The sequence below is a fragment of the Rhipicephalus microplus genome, chromosome X (genome assembly GCF_043290135.1).
Source record: "Rhipicephalus microplus isolate Deutch F79 chromosome X, USDA_Rmic, whole genome shotgun sequence".
Classification (NCBI taxonomy): Eukaryota; Metazoa; Arthropoda; class Arachnida; order Ixodida; family Ixodidae; genus Rhipicephalus; species Rhipicephalus microplus.
In genome coordinates, this window is record NC_134710.1 from 385,264,579 (window position 1) to 385,284,438 (window position 19,860).

A 19,860-nucleotide genomic window follows, 5' to 3' on the forward strand; every position below is an offset into this window, starting at 1 on the left:
GAAGTAGAAGTGGCATATTAAGCTTACTTAAAGCAAAAAATGTTTCAAGTTTCCGATGCACAAGGCACCACTTTGTTATGAAGGCTACGCTTAAAGTATCTATCTGTCCATCCATCCATCCCCAACGGCTTCCAGCTGTATCATATGAAGTAGGCATAGTTTCAATTCTAGCATTACGCAGGCGCTGATACGTTTCCGTGCAGTTCTTAAACCTTTGCCTTGCCACCGAGAACAAGTTAAAAAAAAACAAGTTATGTGGAATGACATTCACTGTGTACGATAAACGACTGCAACGTGTCATTTCTAAAAAAAAGCCGATGACGTAAAATGGACTAAAGTGTAGACAAAAAACTTTGATCATGACGGAATGCTATTTGACGGTTGAAACACAAACTTTTTTCGATCAGCCGCCTGAACTGCTTTTCATTTCTTAAAAAATGTGACAATGCTCGCCACAGGCATGACGTATACACGAGGAGCCTTGTCCCCTCATGATGATTATCTAGCAACCAGTTTAACACTCTTGTCACTACAACTTAGGTGCACTACACTTTCGACTGTGCAGTCAACCTCAAAATGTATGAACCATGCAAGCGCATGGCCAAGAGCCTCTTTGCAACAGTTGCGCAACGTCCGCCACGATCGACGGGAACGCAGGCCCCTACAGACGCATCCTTCCATTAATTGATGGTCTTTGTGCTTCCTAAAGAATGCGAAATTTTTCATCTTCCACTTTGCTTACGCGACGCACTGTTTATCAACCGTGGCTACGTCGTTCTTTCTAGTGAGCAGTCTATCAGCATAATTGTTATAAGCCGCAGTCTTTTTCACAAAGTGATATCTACCCTACGACACGCTGTCCGAGGCACGCCGTGATATCATTGATTTTTTTGATTGATATGTAGTGTTTAGCGTCCAAAAACCACCTTATAAATATCAGAGACGCCATAGTGTAGGGCTCTGGAAATTTAGACCACCTGTGGTTCTTTAACCTGCACCCATATCTGAGCACACGGGCCTACAGCATTTTCACCTCCATCGAAAATGCAGCCGCCGGAGCCGGGATTAAATCCTGCGAACTGAGGGTCAGCAGACGAGTACTGAGCCACAAGACCACCACGGCGGGGCATATCCTTGACACGGCTGTCAAAGTAGAAGAGTGGAGGTTTACTGCAGATACAAGCTGGGAGTGAAATCTGACCCAACAATGTGCAGCATGGCAGCAGAAAATCAAAAGACCTGTGAACAACAACAAGACGCACTTCCGGCCCCACCCTGCGTTTCACGGTAAATAGCGCATGGCTAAGTGGTGAAGACAAGCGGTTTGTCACTTGCTCACGTGGTGTGCAAGCTTTTATGGTTGACTGTGCATTCCTTAGGCAATTCAGGCATGTAAACACGTGTCAGCTCAGAAACTAACACGGGCCTTGTGCATTTATTGAGGTCGATCACATGATATGTTATGGTGTTTATTGTCGCAAGGCATAAAACATGCTAGTTTTCTTTATCTAATCCTTTTCAATAAAAAAACCTACTAGTCGGGCTAGATATGAATAGACATAGTGCAGAGATAAACTACAAAGCCGCCAGTGCTTCCCGAAATTCTGGGAACTCGGCACTCATCCAGTGTTGCTGAATAATAAATAGAAACTACAAACGGTCGAAGTTATCTCATAAAGCACAATTCTCTGTCAAACAAAACGAAGTCATGCCTGTATTCGAAAAAAAAAATAACTCGCCATTAGTGATTAGCACCGAGTGCAGCAGTAAGTTGCAGTAGCCAATAACGTCATTTGCCTAGGAAGTTGCAGAAAAACAAACACCATCCATGAGGCAGCGCTGAACTCAGACATTTTGATGAAGTGCTTCGTGGTCGGAACCAGCCACACCGCCATCTTGTAGTTGGTTGGCCATGCTCTCAAGCTCGCTGATGCACATCACCGACTGCTCGTATTTGTGCGTGACGAGCTGTCGGTAGAAATGCACGGCAAATACTAAGAACACAATCGCGACCGGTATGAGGATGATGGTCACAGCAAGTGCAGCCTCCGGGCTATAGCTGTAAAACACAATCCAGGATATAATAGCAATCTCTGACATGAAGAGCAAGAGGCCAAATACAGTGGAGACTGCCCAGGCCGTCTCGATGTAGAGCCGCATCTTCTCGTGGGGCGACTTGGAGGCGGTGCCGGTTCCGTCCAAGCAGGCTGCGGCATCCAAATGCGGCAGGATGCAGGTCGAGATCATAAGCGCCAACATGTACACCGACACCAGCAGTGTGGTGCACACGCTGAAAACTATCAGCAGCTCCGGGGGGATGGCCTTGCTCAGCTGCATCTCTACCAGGGCCACCTAAGGACAAGCACTCAATTTGAAAACTACTACAGTAATACAGAAGCCGTGTAATCTTATGCAGACTTACTTGCAAAACTATAAGCTTGTTATGTCTCAGCTTGCCCATATGCTATAGACTATGTGAAAACATGAAGGGCAGTGTTTTATTCAGAGGACAGGCAAGAAGTCCTATCATTCAAGAGGTGTATGTTGTAAAAGAGAAAGCTTGAATTTTCATATCAGTAGCTGGCCTCGAGAAGCGTGGTGCGCGGTATAAAAGCTCTCGTGAGCTGTGAAGTGTGATTTAGAACAGCGTTCCTTCCCGAATCGAACACAAGCATTCTGTGTATAGAGAAGTGCTCCACATGAGAGCCACGCCAGTGCTCAAAGCTACTTTAGAAACACAAGGCCATACACAAGCGACATGGCCGGTGGGGAGTGATTGGTGTGATGTTCCTCAACTATTAAAACGGGCTCAGCTCTCATTCACTCTTGTCATCACCATCATTCTACATAGCATCTTCAAAGTGCTCAATCTTGTGTTTGCACGTATTGCTTTAAAGGCACCTCATCGGTAATTCGTTAAAGTATTCATACCTTTGAAAAATGAGTTCAAAAACAAAGCGATGACATTAAACATTTCATATAGTCGCTTTTGATGCTAAACCTGCTTATTCTATCAATTCCGCTCATTTGTCTAGCATAGGCGAAGCCAGACTTAAACTTTCTTGGGTTACAAAAGACACAGCTGCCGATTCCTAACCCGATAGTGTTTTTTGTCGGGGTCCACCATGACTCTGCTGACTTAATTCTATCACGGAAGTGGCGTTTCAAATTTTACTAATATATTTTGCAAAAAAATAACAGAAGGCAAGAGCATATCTCGTGGAATTTAACCAGGAATTTACCGTTTTTCTGCGCGTGGCGCCAACCACTACGCCACGGAAAGCATGTTGCCTATATTGCTTACGGCTGGACATTTATATACACCACACTCCGTTTGGCGGTCCTCGTAGCTTCGAAACTTGGGCGCATTTTCGTTATCAGTGGCGAGATGGCACGATGGGCTGGCGATGGGCGCGCTCAAAAGTTTGTCACCTTCACGAAGCACCACCTCCACCTGCACGCGCGCTTCCCAGACTCTTAAAGAGCGCCTGAAACTCTTCTTCAAGTAACCATAGAATGCATTCACTACAAGAACTTGTTTTACGCATTCAGCGCCGCAAAATTTTATGAATCGGTCCAGTATGAGCAGAAATACAAAGATTTGTCACACGCTGCAAACGCGCTCTCTTGTCTCGTCCCGACGAAAGCGCTGCAAGCTAAGCAGGGAGAGATGGCAGGGTCAAAAAAAAAAAAAAAAAAAAACGTCACGCGCACCTCATGACCTTGAGCACTGTTTTTTTTTTTGTGAATACGCAGCTTCTTTATGGTGATTGCGCGCACACGCGTGGACAAATAGCAGCCTTTCACAGCGATTCCTGTAATGACCAAGCGCACTATGTTCAAATCAACCAATGGTTGATAGATGGCCATCTACGAGTGATTTTTGAACGTCTTGTCATTTGTCCATAGAAAAGAACGCAATTTTTAACTGATTTATTAATTACACATTTTAGGCCGCGTGCTTCGCTATAATATCCAGCTATAATATCGCCCTTGTCTTGTATGTACTTGTGTGCTCGTTTCCTGCGTCTTTCATTCTGATTCAACAGTTCACTATTATGATCGGCTCTCCTGACATGGCGCCGCTTGGGCGTGGGATGGTGTCGGGATAGCGCTCCCCGAGGTGAACCACAAGCGACAACGCCATGCAAGCCGTACTTGGAAACTTGCGGTGCAGCCTTCTCTCCTCGTAGACCCCTTTGAACTAACCCGACCGACTGGCGACCTATGAAAGGCTGTTTACAGTCAAAACTGCTTAAGAAGGGTGGTTATGTCTGTACGTCTCACTCAGTTCGTTGGAGTGCCGCGAACAATAAACCAAGCGACTGAGAACCATCGGCGGGTGTGTTTCACACGTTTTGCGTGGCTCTTCATCCCGCTGTTTCCGCATCTTGTGGTCAGACTGGCGCCGCAGACCCATCACTGCAACAGACTACGAAACTGATTTCCACGTAAGACTCAACGTGTTCATGCTGTGCTGTGTCGTGCGTGGTGTGCAGTATTTTCTCTTTCACACAAACGTGATGATCTAACACACTAAAAGTGATTTTTAAGTGTGACCGTGTGTGTAAAAGCGCATGTAGACGGGCGCATGTATACTAGAGGGTTTAAGCAATACTTAATTTTAGTCACCTATTAATATAGCGGGTATTCTAAAGAATATATACATATCCTCTGCTTGTATATTTATGCAAGCCTATATGCATATATATTTACATATATATTCTCATCAGGCCGAGCGTATATACACCAAGCATGTACACCGTATATACACCAAGTTTTCCACCTTGCGCTTACTGAAACGTCACTCAAGAGAGTGTATTCTTCATGAACAAGCGCGGACCTCAAACAGCTTTAACCAAAGCGCTTGCCGGAGAATTTAATGAATACCGGTCAGCTTAAGCTGACATTGACCAGGTGTTTCAGACTTAGAGCGAAGCAGTGATTTTTGGGGGTTGACGTAAATCTCCACTTCGCAAGCGCTGTCGAAATAGTGACGCTTATGCCCATCCTTCATGTGTAATTCTGTATCTTACAAGTCTCTCGTTCACTGGTTTTAGCTTCGGCCTCTCTTGCGCGAACATAAAGGCTGGCTCGGCGATGACATGCCTGTTTTCGCCTCACCTCTCGCTGACGCTCACGGGGGACGACTTCATCATCGGGAGAACGAGCAATGTTTGCCATCTCAAAAGCGCGGACTCCTGAACACTGTCATTGACGCGCTATCGTACGCTTCATTGCGCCTCGACGCGTCACCCCGTGTTGGCACGTTTTTCAGATGTTCACCCTCGAAATCTTCCGCCCTCGCCTCTAGCAGCACGCCCTTGACATCCTGCGCACACGCTGTCACCTTCCACTAGCCCTCGCCTCTCGCCAGACACACTGCAGTCCTCCTTTTCTACTATTAGTCACTCGCGCCACATAAGAGCCTACGTGATCAGTGATAGCACTATCGCAGGCATTAAAACCTCGGTGAAGAACAGCTTGGCTAATCAAGTTTCCTTTCAAAGAAAGCAATGGCACAAGAGCACAGGCAGAAATTTCTTTCGGGGGGGGGGGGGACACAGCTATCAGCTTTGTTCTGTGACGTGGCTACAGGTGGCAGTTTGAGCAGATTGTGTACATGTTTATTAAAGAGTAAATGAAAGTAAAGTGACCGCAATAAAACACCGCAAACGACAACTAGAATGACCGTTCTGAGCAATAGTTTATGGGAATGATTTTTATGTTAAGCTCTATATGTGCAGCAGCCCTGACGCACTGATAGCTTTCACTCAGCATTTTTTTTACTTTACTGTCCCCATCTAAGCATGCTTGCAATACGCAATAAGTGCATTTTTTGTATGTTATGCTGCACGTTGGTAACACTATTTCACATGGGTTATTTTTTTGGCAAATTTCTCGTAACCTAGGCTGACAATACAGTTGCTCGGCGACTTTTTACAGCAATGAAGTACTCAAATTGTAGAAGATCTATCGTGATATCTGCGAGGGCAAGGTAATCATTGTTGAGAAATGTTCAGTTGGCCTCATTTGAAAATGAACCTGTGACCAGACAATACTTACTCATATAAAGTTAGCTTGTTCGCTGTGTATATGCGCTACAAAACCTAAATACGTGCAAAAACACAGAATGTTCTCGTTTTTTTTTTTCGTGGATTTCTTCACCCTGCTCCCTCAAACAATAGCGTTTCGCCAAGCTGTTTTTCGTTGTTTGCAAGCGTGCATCCGTCATTTCATTTTACAACAGATTAAGAACTATAGACCATATTTTGCCGCACACGATATGTCATGTATACACTGTTCTAACTAGTAAGTGAAATCATGTTTGCAGCACTTGCGCCGGTGCGAACAGAAACAGCCTCGTACCACACAAACTCTCTAGTGATCATTTCCCCAGTAATGAAAGAATGAACTCCGACCTTCTTCAGATCATAATGCAGTATAATCATTTTTTTAGAACGCGTGAGAACTGCAGCGCATAAAAAACGAGTTTGCTTACACTGTACTGTGCACCATCCCTGCCTGGCGGTTGCCTGCTTCGGGAATGCTGAAGCGAGTAGCTAGACTTTCACTGCTGGCATAAACACCTTCGCCTTCATTCACAATTGTAGTATGACATCACAACGCAACAGAACCTACCAGCCTTCTGTAAGGGTGCAATTGCAAATGCGAGGCGTTTCGAGCGCAGAATAAGATACTGGGCAAGCACTACCTCACCGTCACCTGAAGGGAAGCAGAAGAAATGTATACCCGCGAACTTTTCGGCCAGAGGAGAAACAAGCTCGAGTGTGTTGAAGGCGGAACATTACTAGACGACATGTACCTTCCAAGTTCTCGTTTCTCGCATTCAGTGTCACTGCCCGAACTTTGCTGAGTGCGTTGCTTCTTATAGAAATACGAAGTCACCCCTTGTAAATACGCTGCCTACACGTATTGGTGGGCAGTTCGTTTTCTATGTCAATCAGCGCCCCTCTATGAGACTCGATTACGGCGCCAAGACGCCGTATGGTAACACCGGATGATTATTTCTCGAAAGATGACGTTTTGTCCTGTGCACACTCAAAAACTGGCGATAAGGCTACAACACCAGAAGTAATGGTTCCAAGCTGCAGTTTTGCACTGCCTGAATACTACTACTATACTGTTCCGAAAGAACTCCTGAAAACCGATCGGAGCATGACGCATGCACAGAAACCACGATTCCTTACAAAGACTGATCTTTACGTCTTTAACCACCCAAAACGCCAGGAGCTGCAGTTTGACGAGACTCAACAAAGTTTCCTAATGACGTCACAGAAACCTGGCGTTAACTCCACTTTTCCTCCGATAGTAAGCGCTAACTGAACTTCCAACCTTTCTGGCTAGAAATGCTTGCCTGGATGGTGTATTTCAAATATAACGAGGCAGCTCTCCACAAGGTATGCGCGCTTTTTGGAAAAAAAAGTTCGGGCAAGGGTACTCACGAAGTTTTTGGTGCCATGGTCTTCTTTCAGTTCACGCGTTGGAAGAATGCGCTCGAAAGCCACAACGAGTGTGACTGACCACAAGACCGCTGCTCTATACGCGTGTCAATCATCGTGTCGATTAAAAAAGATAACACTATTTCGATTTGTCACGTGTCTCTTCGCTGGGCGAAACCTTGCTTGTACAGAGCATGTTTCATTTTTTTTCAAAAAATTATGATTACTGTGTATATTGCTCTAAATTTCACATGATAACATGTCCACCCATGTTTCCTCACTCAGTAAATTTATGGATGTGCGTTACGTCGCTAGTTGCAAAATTAGCTCACTGTGCCCTTCTAGTCATATATCATATAGTAAAGGGATGAACACCTGAGACGAATCAATATATATATAATATTGTGGATTTTCATTGTTAAGATATTTATTGTGGCGCTGTTTGCCAAACTACTGAACAATAAAACGTGTGTTCACTACAACTGCCCACACTGCATTTTTTATTACGCTGCTTTATGTTTATTACTACCAGATCGCAGGATGAAATCCCAGCTGCGACGGCTGCATTTTCGATGGAGGCTAAAATGCTGCAGGCCCATGTTCTCAGATTTGGGCGCAAGTTAAAGAAACGCAGGTGGCAGAAATTTCCGGACCCCTGGACTACGGCGTCTTTCATATTCCAATGGTGGTTTTTGCACATTATAGCCTACATATTGATCAATAGATCAATCAGGTTTATGACCCTAATCCTATTGATTGATTGATTGATATGTGGGGTTTAACGTCTCAAAACCACCATATGATTATGAGAGACACCCACTGTAGTGGAGGATTTCGGAAATTTCGCCCACTTGGGGTATCCTATTTATCAGCTTAAGGTACATGATCAATATGTTAGTAGGCCTTCCTACGGTTATGATTCACCTGCACGTTTGCCTGTGTTACATCTTCGTCATCAGACCATTCAGAGTGCCTTTTGCCATGAGGGCATAGTAAATATATGTATCAATATATTGTATACTACGATATATATAAGGAGTTTGGTGGATAAACCTAATATTCAGTGGCACGAGCGCGCGTGTGCGTGCGTGTGGGTGTGGGCACGTGTATGCGTGCGTATCTACATTTAAGCAGAAGGTGGGAAGGTTCGATACCAATGTTATTCTCTGGCTTGAGTATATATTAGCACACGTACAAAGAGTGACACTAATGTGCTAGAATGTGGCCTATAAGACGTTGGATCTATGTCTGCCTTTCAACGCGATAGCGTTAGAGAGCTCGTGTCACTGAAAAGCTGCCGCCGACGTCAGCCGCGTTGGTTGTGAGCGAAAAATCGTCTGTGCGCCTGTGACCAAAAAATCAAGCTACCGAGATAGCCACGGGAGGCTGGTACTTGTCCACACGTGCGTGTGCGATTACACTGATAAGCCGCGCATTTGAAGAAAAAAAAGTGCTCAAGGTCACGAGGCGCGGTAGTTTCTTTGCCCTACCACCCCTGTCTGCTTAACTTCCGGCGCTTTCGTCGGGACGAGAGAAGAGATAATGCAATTGCAGCATGTGGCATACCTTCATAACTCCAGTCGCACTGGACGGATTCTTAAATTTTTCGTGGTGCTGAATTCGTGAGGCAATAAGCTCTTCTAGTGAATTCAATCCTTGGTTACTTGAAAAAGCGTTTCAGAACCCCTTTAACGCATGTTGTTCGACAGGTGTCACGACGAAACAAGCCCGTTCGGCGATAATAGCGCGCACTCGTGCAATCTACTGTGGGCGTGTTTGTGTGCGTGCGTCTGTATGTAACAAAACTTATAAATAAATATGAACTATGCGGTTGAAGTATGAACTAGGGGCCGGATTTTGCTGTCACGTTAGGCTCTTAAAGACGAAGCTTAAGGGTCCCCAATTTTATTCTTAAAACGAATCTTCGCCCAGTGAAAATATTCTATTGTTCGACTCCGATGAAATCTGCTCCGGAGGTACACGCATGACCATGGCTGCAACGTTGATCCCGTCGCCGAGCCAACTTACAACGTTCGCGGCCGAAGTTCCTGTACAAAATCACACAGTGCCAAAGCCAAACACCGCGACACGTTTTCCCATGTGCGGACATTATTTACTGTAAAAGCGCCCAAGAATGATATTGTGATAGTAGCACCGCTTAGTTTCTAAATCATGTAAGTGCGAAGCGACGAAAACAAAGGTGGGTAAGTGGTGGGGGTGGTGGAAAGTCTTGCCCCTTTCTCCCTTGTCTACGCCACCGCAACGGCAAGCCCCGCAAAAGTTGGTCTAACGCACACGCTTTTGTGGGAATCTGATGACCAGAGTGGAATGTGAGATTATAGTGTTTGATAGGCGTCGATAACAGAGTGAATCTCCATACCAACCATTGCGAAACCAGACAGAAGTGCTGACGTTCCTCTGGAAGCCTTCAACTTTGCCCTGCTGAGTTGCAGCGCTTGCCAGGACTGAACGTTGTCCTCTGGGATGCCCATTCTTTTGACGAACTACAGAATGAGAAGATCCTGTGCGAAGTTGGAACCGCATCCGGTATAGTAAGTTGAAATAATCATAAACGCCACACAAAAACACGCACATATGCATATCATCTGAGAAAACTTAAGTTCTCTACAATCGACATGAAATGGCACAATTTGTAAGACTACCGAGTCCGCACCGTACGTCATCATATACAGATGCATTACAATGAATTGTTCAGTACAGGAGTACCAAAGAGGCTTTCAAGCTTTGCGTTCTTCCGCACAGACCTACCGGTTTTCAGTCTGTGAGCTGGTTTCCCAGTTAGGAGAGCCTCCAACGCGTCGGTGCTCGATCTTGTACTAATACTTACAATTATTCCATCAGTGATGAAGAGCCCGCAAATCATAAGACGTACACACACACCAAGTGGATTACCTGCCACACCTCTACCTGTGACATAGGATGGCCGATATATTACAGGCTCGAGCATTATATTGTAACATAATTTTTTTACTATATAGCTGTAGTAGGATCGCGAGTTCCCTCAACCCTTGCTTCTTGAGCCATTGCCGTTTCTCCTCTGCATGTATAATACCACAGCTTTCACCAATACAATACTGTTTAAAGACAACTGTGTTTTTGCAGGGAAGTTAATAATTATAATGATCACAATAAACCTAGATGCCCTAGATTAGTGATAGTTCTAGAAATGTTAGAAATAAACATACGAAAATTCACTTTAATTACCGTAACGATAAAAGGAAGGCCACCCGTCTCTACATAAGCAATTAACGGCTAAATTAATGATTGATATGTGGTGTTTAACGTCCCAAAACCACCATATGATTATGAGAGACGCCGTAGTGGAGGGCTCCGGAAATTTCGACCACCTGGGGTTCTTTAACGTGCACCCAAATCTGAGCACACGGGCCTACAACATTTCCGCCTCCATCGGAAATGCAGCCGCCGCAGCCGGGATTCGAACCCGCGCCCTGCGGGTCAGCAGCCGAGTACCTTAGCCACTAGACCACCGCGGCGGGACAAACGGCTAAATTAAGTTCTGCATATACGCTGTTTCCGCTATTATTGTGCGCGCGAGCATGATACCAGTGTTGTGAGGGTATAAGGTTTTTCAAAATTTTGAACGCCGTAGGTTGCTCGGCTGAACTCTAACAAAAAGATAAAAAAAAGGGGGCGTCCTTTTGGCCCACTACAATAATAGCCATCAGGCTTGCTTTAGCTTTCTTAAAAACTCGGCGCTAGTCACCTTCTATCAAAAAAGTCACAGCTTTGCCCAAAGGCAAAGTTATAAATGCGATAGCAACAATTTGAAAGGTGACGCGCCGAATGGAAAGCAGATTGAAACGTGCCCCGTGTTTCTCGCGTACAAATTACGCACGAAACTTACTTACAGGTACGGATGCACGCTAAGAAGCGTCTCATTTGTTACGTCACCGAATCTGAAAAGCGCACGCTTTTCGCGAACGGAGGCTGCAATGATTGCAGTGACCTTTGTGGTGGTGGTGGTGGTAGTGATTAGAGGATAAGAAAGACGCCTAATTTATGCCGCCGGCTAGGGAGCACGGCGCAGCGTCGTAGCGCGCCCGGTAGCTACAGCAGAATCGTTCCACGTAAAGCCCGAGGCCAGCCAAGGTGTACGATCTTCCTCTCCTCGCCACCGCGAGATAAGGGCGTGTGAGGGAGTGTAGCTCCCCTGCTCTAAGCCTGGCAAAGTACGCGTAGGAGATCAGAGCAGGCACCCCTGCGTGATGTGGCGACGTGCGCTCATTGCGCCGTTTTTCTGGTAATGCCGAAAACACAGCAGCGGTAAGTGGTAGATATATATACCTTGCTGTTTGAACGGTGAGGACTTTTTCTAGGGTGGCTCAGTGGTTAACGCCTCACTTTCACGACACAGAGGTCCCACGTTTGATTTGGCAGTGCTTTTTTCTGGATTTTTTTGCTTTCTTGCATTTTCGTATAGATACATATACATATACGGTGCATGACATTGACGTCTAAGTCCAGCCGAGAGTGTCCATATAATTGCTATCGCAATAAAAGGTATGACGCGTTGATAAAGCGCATGTCATTCGTTACCTGACTGCGCTGGGCGCACGGCGATAGTGCAAAGAAAGAAACGTTAGATAGAGGACGATTATTGTTATGGGACAAAGAGGCGCCTTTTTTTCCTCGATATTTTCGTTGAGTGTACTATCCGGTCATAAATATTGCTGCTTCATTCTGTACTTGTTCGACTTCATCGATAACATACGTTAAATGTGGTTTTTAAATAATATATGCGTCTTCTTCGTTATACATCGAGTTAAATGCTTGACATTCAACCATAATGTCACAGTATCACGTAAAGTGGGCCGTGGCCTGCATAGCATTAGCGTAAACAAGACAATACCCATAATGAGGCAGCGAGCACTTATTATTCTAATGTTTCAGGCGTTTTCTGGCGTCGCAGAAAGGTGACTTGCTTATAGCGAGCTATGGTTCATTTCGGTTCCAAGGCTGAGAAACTAAAACTCGAACCAGGAAGTTAAAGGCAATGAAATGACACGCGAGCCACATACAAAGGCCCTCCTATAATTGGGAACGTATGGTTGGATACTACCCAAGAGCGAACACTGACTCCACCTAAATATCTGCAGCGCGTCTACCATTCACGTATGCAAGAGAGTCGGGATGCTTGATGTAGCTGTAAATACTTAATAACTCCTATTGTAACTACCACGCATATGCACAGAAAAAGGTCGCTATGCCAAATGCCACGTTTGTGTGACAGTGATCTGAAATGTCTGACATCTGACAGGAAATTTAGATTTTTCTACCCAAGACTAGCGACACCAACGTGTGTGGGAGATAAAAGAAACCGCTCCAAATGCGACAAAGGTGCTCGACAGAAAATGCGATTGAATGTGGAATTTACACAATTTTTCTCTCGATGGTACAATGATGGCCGTGGAAGGACTTGTTACTTATACGTATAGCTTGTAGCTTGCCGCAGAGTGCTCACCATCAGGTGATGTTCCTTCAACTTGCACTTATAGTTAACTACTACAGGTATTCCAAAATTAAAACGAATCGCTACAGCTGTGGCCAAACAAGGCGAAACGGGCTATAGGTGAAAACGCATGCCCGCGTTCTCTGTGAGAATATGCGCTGCAGATAGTGACAGTACGTCGACATAACCAGCTGACCCTTGCCGATATTCATACGCTGACATTATCACTGGCTTTAGCGAAGCTGCGCTGCTACCTGCTACCATCACTGCTCGTCAGGAGACGCTTTCAATGGTTTATGTATTTCTTTGCCTGCGTCTGGACAAAACTTCGCCGGCATGCGCTTTTCGTATCACCAGAAATGCCGCCACTTTCGCGTCTGATGAGCAGTGACGATAGCAGAGGGGCTTCGCTTGTGCCAGCCCTCTAAGTAGCGGGATGAGTCGTCCAGATATGCCGACGAACTCGTTATGAAGCACTTCTGATGGAGTGCCATGGCATGCAGTTTCGCCTAAAGTCCATTTCCCCTCGTTTGACCACAGCTCACGTGCTGCGTTTTACTTTAAGGAACGCCTGTACCGTACGAAGCCATGCGTGTAATGGACACTTAGCTGTCATGCTACCTGCGACTTCATGAGCCGTGCTGACAGGATAAGATTGGTCCTACGCGGCAACAATTTTGGCTCTGCGACTGCCCTTGGCAGCTGCCTGCGTGGCATCGCAGTGACGCCAACATGACGCAACTCAGCTCACATGGTATGTCATAGGCGCGTTTACTGCGGTGCACGAGAATGGCAGGGCGAAGCTGTGTACTAAGGCGAGTACAAAAGCTTCAGTACGGTAGTATTATTACGTCCCGAAACAATGATATCAATTGGAGACGCTGCAGTGCAAAATTTTTGACACCTTGGTGTTGTTTGCCGTGCGCCAAGTCTAAGCACATGGGCTTCTAGCACTTTGCCGCCATCGAAATACGTTCGCCGAAGACGGCATTTGATCCCGCGACATTCGAGTGAGCAGTCGAGCAACATAACAAGACCACCTCGGTGGGTCTCTAACAGGTTAAGAACGAAGCTTTGCCACGATACAATGTTAAACACTTGCCAACTTGAGTATTCTAACACGGCGTTAATAACAAGGAAAAAAAAGTCTTAACTGACCGGGTTTGTGAGATACACAAGGGCTGCTCACGAGCTAAGAGACTTGGTTCTTCAATAGCGTTGGGCACAGTGGCTGCAAACAAGGGTGTGCTCTAGTGCGGGGGCATCGCCGAGCTTTCAAGCGCTACCACGAATGCGCAGTTACATCTGTTTTCGACTTTGCGTACTTTCGGGCCGCAATTTTCATAGCTTGAAGATAACAAGAACATTTTTGCTGGTCATTGCAGCGATGTCCTGAACCAAAATAAATTCTGCTAGTTTTCGCTTTCTGTTTAGCGCATGCGCAGCGCTGTTTCAGTTCGTTATTCCCTGCGATGTCATCAAACCCTCACTGTCTGTTCCTAGGGCAATCTGACAAGTAATAATTGATTTGGTCTAGATTTTATGTGATTGCTCTAAATGAGAGCAGGGCTGATTTAAAAACCGGGTACGCATTTGCTGGGCCCTGCAAGTGTCACTGATCCCGTTATTGGAGAGACACTGGGCGGGTATACTCCAGGAGCTGGCGTATCGGCTTCCCGAAACGCACAAGAAAGCACGGACATTATTATGGAAGATAGAAGTGGGGCGCTGTACTTAACACGAACTGTATGTAGCAGAGAAGAACAACACTAGCGCACACTACCCACTGAAGTTTATTGAAGGTGCAACACATACATATATAGCTTACTAAAAATAGTGACATGAAAAAAGTGCTCTCGCTTAAAAAACAAAAAGAAAACTGAAAAACTGCCATTATTCCGCAAAATGTCACAAAAATATAAGGCACCTTGGTGATATTTTGATGACTTTTTGTGGAATGACCACGCTTTTTCAATTTTTTCGTTTTTTAAACGAGAGAGAGAGATTATATATATATATATATATATATATATATATATATATATATATATATATATATATATATATATATATATATATGTGTGTGTGTGTGTGTGTGTGTGTGTGTGTGTGTGTGTGCTGCACCTTCAATAAAGCAGACTCGCTCACTGGATTCTGCGCCGACCGGTTGTGCCCTCGCGATCTCCGACGACAGCGCAGCTCTGACCAACTGGGTTGGTCGTACGCCACCTCCTGCCGCCGGTCCTCTACGACGACGACTGCGCAGCTCTGGCCGACTGGATTAGCCCTATGCCATCTCCTGTCGCCGACAAGAACTCTCGCAAGTGGTGCCCCGTTTTCGGACTCCTGTGACCATGTTTCATCTTTCCCATCTTTTTTATGTCGTCGCTCGCTGTCCTTGTGCATCTCTCTCTCTATACCTTAACTCCTATCCTTTTATTCCCTCCTCACCCACATCCCTTGTGAGCTGCTGTTGAGGTGTCGCATGCTGATGCAGACAGTTACGGGGCTCACTTTTCTTCTCCCGCTTATAACCACAATCTCTCTCGTTCAATAAACTTCAGTGGGGAGTGTGCGCTAGTGTTTTCGTCTCTCCTCCAGTCCGTGTTAAGTACTACGCCCCAATTCTATCTTCTATTATAGACAGCTACCAACTAACCCAAATGGCTGTTTTGCTACAAAAAGCCGGGACAGTACAAAGGTGCGCCTATTCGTGCGCCAGCCAACGTCATCTGTGGTCCAAAGACCAAGTCAGAGCAATAGGACCTCACATTGGCAATGTGCTGCCCATAAAATTAACTGCATTTTTTAAACAAGCCTTTTGCCAACAATTTGAAGCGCAGTGAACTGACTCCCATATTCAAAAAAAGGTGGCAATGAAGTATTACTGGCCAATCTACATGCTACACTCTATGGCAAAATTACCCGAAAAAGGAGTAGCGGAGCCCAATAGGCACGCGCCATGAACAAATAGACCGTTGAGGAGTAACCACAGAGGGATGCGTTCCGCGTGCGAACTTAGTGTCCAAAGGTATCCAAAGGGATGAAATGCCCGGAAGATGGCGGCCGTGCAAAAAGCGTTGTCAAGGGCACTAGCCATCCTCCTCTCTCCTGGCTCAGTCTTCCCAGGCCCCGGAAACTCTCAAGTTCAAGTGATCACCTGTAGGAGGCGAAAAAATCAACCGTGGAGCGTTTCGGCTTCACACACTTGAAGTGGATCTATATACTGAACTTCAGGCCGCCGAAAGTGCACCGAATCCGATTTGGTGGCGACGAGATTCGCTGAAAGGACCCTTTGGTCCTTTCAGTGAATCTCTTTCAGCGAATTTGTCCGAGAGGACCAAAAATTGGTCCTCTCGGACCAATTTTTGCGGCATCTGCCGCTGAATCAGCCGTCATAGACCAACAAGAACGCTAGTCAAGAAATTTCGAAAATTGGCGGCAAAGCCCTACTAACTTGTCATGTCACAGCACACGTAACTGAATGTTGTAACCAACGGGCATTCAATCCATTTTGTGCCTAGGTCACGTTGCTATTCCGTGCAAAAGGTGGCCGAGCTTGTCGTTGGCGTGACCGAGCTTGTCGCGGTCTTGAAGAGCAAGACGAACCCACCAACGCCACTGGCGTCGGCGCTTTTTTTTTTTTTTTTACTCTTCATGAATTACGAGACAGCGACTTGCCAGGAAAGTAGTACTGCTTCTTCTTGCTTCCTGCGTACGAGAATCATTGAAGTCTGGATCACCGGATAGCGTAGTGGTGTTTGCGAGCGGCAAAAATGACCGGGTGACAGTGCATCCATCCCGCGTTCGCCTTGTGGAAGATGGCATATTAGGCGGTGCGGGGCGAGTCCACTGAGAACGACGCTGCGTTTCAGCGGCAGAAGAAGTTCGGTCGCTGTAGATGCTTCGGATGCTTCAGTGTGAACTGGGAGTAATGCAGCGCATGGGCATCGCCATTCGCGCTATTGCACTTTGTCGAAGGGGCGCCCTCGTAAGGGCCAAGTTTCAATTCAAAATCTTCAGATAACCGAACACTATGTCTTTGTATAACGCTACCCCTAACCAAAACAAAGTGCTGTTTATAGTAGGTATCTTTGCTTTGCAAAGTGCCGCGTCATCATCGTTTTGTAATAGTCTTTGCGCCGGCTGACTTGTACTTTCAGCAGCCAATCGACATCAGTACTTTAATTTCAAAATATGCGGCGGCCAACGGAGAGTAACGGTTTGCGATGCAATCCAATAGCTCTCGCACTGTTTCGTTTCTCTATAAATATTTTGAGCCACTGCGTCTAACACTTTCGTTTTTGTTCTGTTGTTCGTTTTTGTTCTGAACACCCGTCTTAATCCCGCGAATACACTGACTGGTGAGTCTGTTACGTCTGTTTGCTACCAATAACGTTGTTTTTATGTTGCATGCGAAACCTCCGGACTTGTCGCATATTCATAATGTCAATGATAAAACCTACATTCTGTTTAACGACCTAGCTTCGCTTGAGACTCTAGTTGCTGTCGACAGCTTGCGTGTACGAGCAGACTTCGTGCATGATGAAATAAGTCCTCCCTAAGAACCAGATCATTGCAATAATAGTAGGCTGATACACGACCAATGTGTTACACACATAAATGTTATACCAAAGCGGAGTATTTATGGGTTATAAAGTTTACCATAGTCACATATAAGAAATGAGGGAAAGATTGTCGGTTGAAATGATCTTGCATTTAATGGAACACCAGTGTAAAGAAAAATTGTACGAGTGTTCGCTTCGTTTAGTGTGATAAGGCAAGTGGCGTTTAAAACAAAGCTCTCGTTTTCTTTTCTCTCTCTCTCTCAATCTGCCGCAGCATCCTGGCCTACTCCGTCAAAGAGTGAGGTCCATATTCCATGTGGATACGTCTCAACAGAATGGGCGAGGCACTTGGGAAATGACAAAGGTTCCAAGAAAAAAACAACTTTGTGCACTACGAGGATTTAAAAGGTACACTTTGTGTGCGTGTTTGCGTGTCTGTGTGCATGAATATGTGTTTATGTGCGTGTGTGCCATTCATTGCAGTTTACTCATTCACTATGTTTATGTTTAACATCACTCCTCTCAAAGAACGTGTAACTTTCACTGTTACAGGTGTGCCCTGCAACGATCGGGTAACAGCTCTTGAAGGTGCACTTGAGAGCACAGCGAAACAAGTGAACGTTCAGTACAACAAGTTAGCAGCCTCCTGTTTTTTTCAGAGTTGCCCTATGCCACTTGATGAACAAGTAAATATTACGCCCCCCCCCCCCAAAAAAAAAGCAACCCAGCTTTTGAGAGAAGCCCCAACAAAACAGAAATCTAGTTAAAATTCTCATTCTTAAATATAGTTTCAACTATTATAAAAATGCCACTCAAGTGCGAATGTGTGGAAGAAATGACATCAATTATTTTGCGTAGCAATAGTATGCATGACTGCATGAAAGCATGTGTGTACTGTATAACAGTTTCCAGTAAAGTTTCTGACTCTTCCATTGTAGATTCAGTGCTCCTCTATGCAATGTCAACTATGCCGTAAAAAAATTGACAGTCAACTGGAAAGTTCTACAAGCAATGCACGAAAAAAGTCTTGATCCGTTTAATATAAGGAAGACTTGCAACTGGCATTATTCACTTACAGTAAAAATCATGCTGAAATTCGACATGAGCTCTGTACCTTTATTGCATTATGTCTGAACATCATGGATGGCAGTAAAGGCAGATACGAATCCTTACAACACTCAAGTATGACTTCTAAATAGGCAAGCTGAAAGCTCTTTTTTTTCGTACCAAACTCTGTTTGAATTGCAGATAAGCTATATATTTAGAAAGGTGTGCTTGGTTTTAGCAAGCTGGCTGTGAATTGAATTCAACCAGATCTTTCAAATTATTTTACTTTAAAAACATCAGATTTTAAACAGAATTGAAGTTGCTGAAAAGATACGCATAGTTCGACAGTCAGGGTATACAACGGATGTGCCCCAGACTGGCTGGCCGACGTTTTGATAGGAAGACCTATCTTTTTCAAAGGTGCCGTGTCATCCTTGGCGTGTTAGTTTTGAAGGGGTTAGGGGTGACGTCATCTGTTAGTCGTGGCGCGTGTCACTGTGGATAATCACCGCCTGAAAAGCAAAAAAGAAACAGTAAAGTAGAAGAGTGCAGTCCTCGCTTCACTTCAAGTCAGGTGGTAGTGATTCAAAGATGTTCTCGGAAAGTGGGAAAAGAAAAAAAAGAAAAGAAAATGGAAACGCGAAGTTGCAGCGGTGTGCTGCAAAAGTGGTGGCCGCCTGAGACACGTACAAACGAAAGAGCTTAAAGCTTTGGAGCCGGCAGACGGTTGCCGCGTCCGGCTATCACAAAGGGTTGCTGACGATAGCGGCGTTGAATGGGACGTACAACAAGAAAGCAGTTACAAACCGGTGGAGAAGCAGGCGGCGTATTTTTAAACGCCAAAATAGAGAGTTTTAGTGCTGGGTAGCACTAAAAGCTCATGGGGCGCTGCGGGCTTGGGGGCGCGCGGCATTGCGTACCCAACCAATACCCAACTGGAATGGCTTATAGAGGCGCACACGCAAACGCAAGCCGCACGAAGGTCACACGCGCTCGTAGCGCCATAGCGTCTTGTGCCATAAGTATTATTGAATTATTTTTGTGATTTAAAGTGGTAAATTAAACATACATAGCGATCAGGACAGTTTTTTATCGTGTACAGTGTCCTGGTATACGCAAAAAAAGGGAAAAATACAAGGTTACTGTAACGACAGTGTCGACATCTTGCGACACTTTGTGCAACCACAGTCATGAACATGTTAGCTTACGCGTAATTATTTTTGAGGTGAAAATGAATAAAGTAGTTACTCATTTGTAATATTGCCGCTGCGCAGTTTTTGCACCAGATGTA

The 19,860-nt window shown here is 45.3% G+C and overlaps 1 protein-coding gene across 1 annotated transcript; it reads right to left on the bottom strand.

Moving 5' to 3' along the window:
• Nucleotides 1–1,453: 1,453 nt before the first annotated feature.
• On the bottom strand, nt 1,454–14,269 carry LOC119162288 (calcium release-activated calcium channel protein 1). The gene is made up of 3 exons (XM_037414741.2): nt 14,113–14,269; nt 9,848–9,985; nt 1,454–2,352 (listed from the first exon to the last, which is right to left on the bottom strand). Exons 2-3 carry the CDS (start codon nt 9,953–9,955, stop codon nt 1,846–1,848), a joined length of 615 nt encoding a protein of 204 aa, XP_037270638.2. The 5' UTR covers nt 9,956–9,985; nt 14,113–14,269; the 3' UTR covers nt 1,454–1,845.
• Between the last annotated feature and the right edge of the window lie 5,591 nt (nt 14,270–19,860).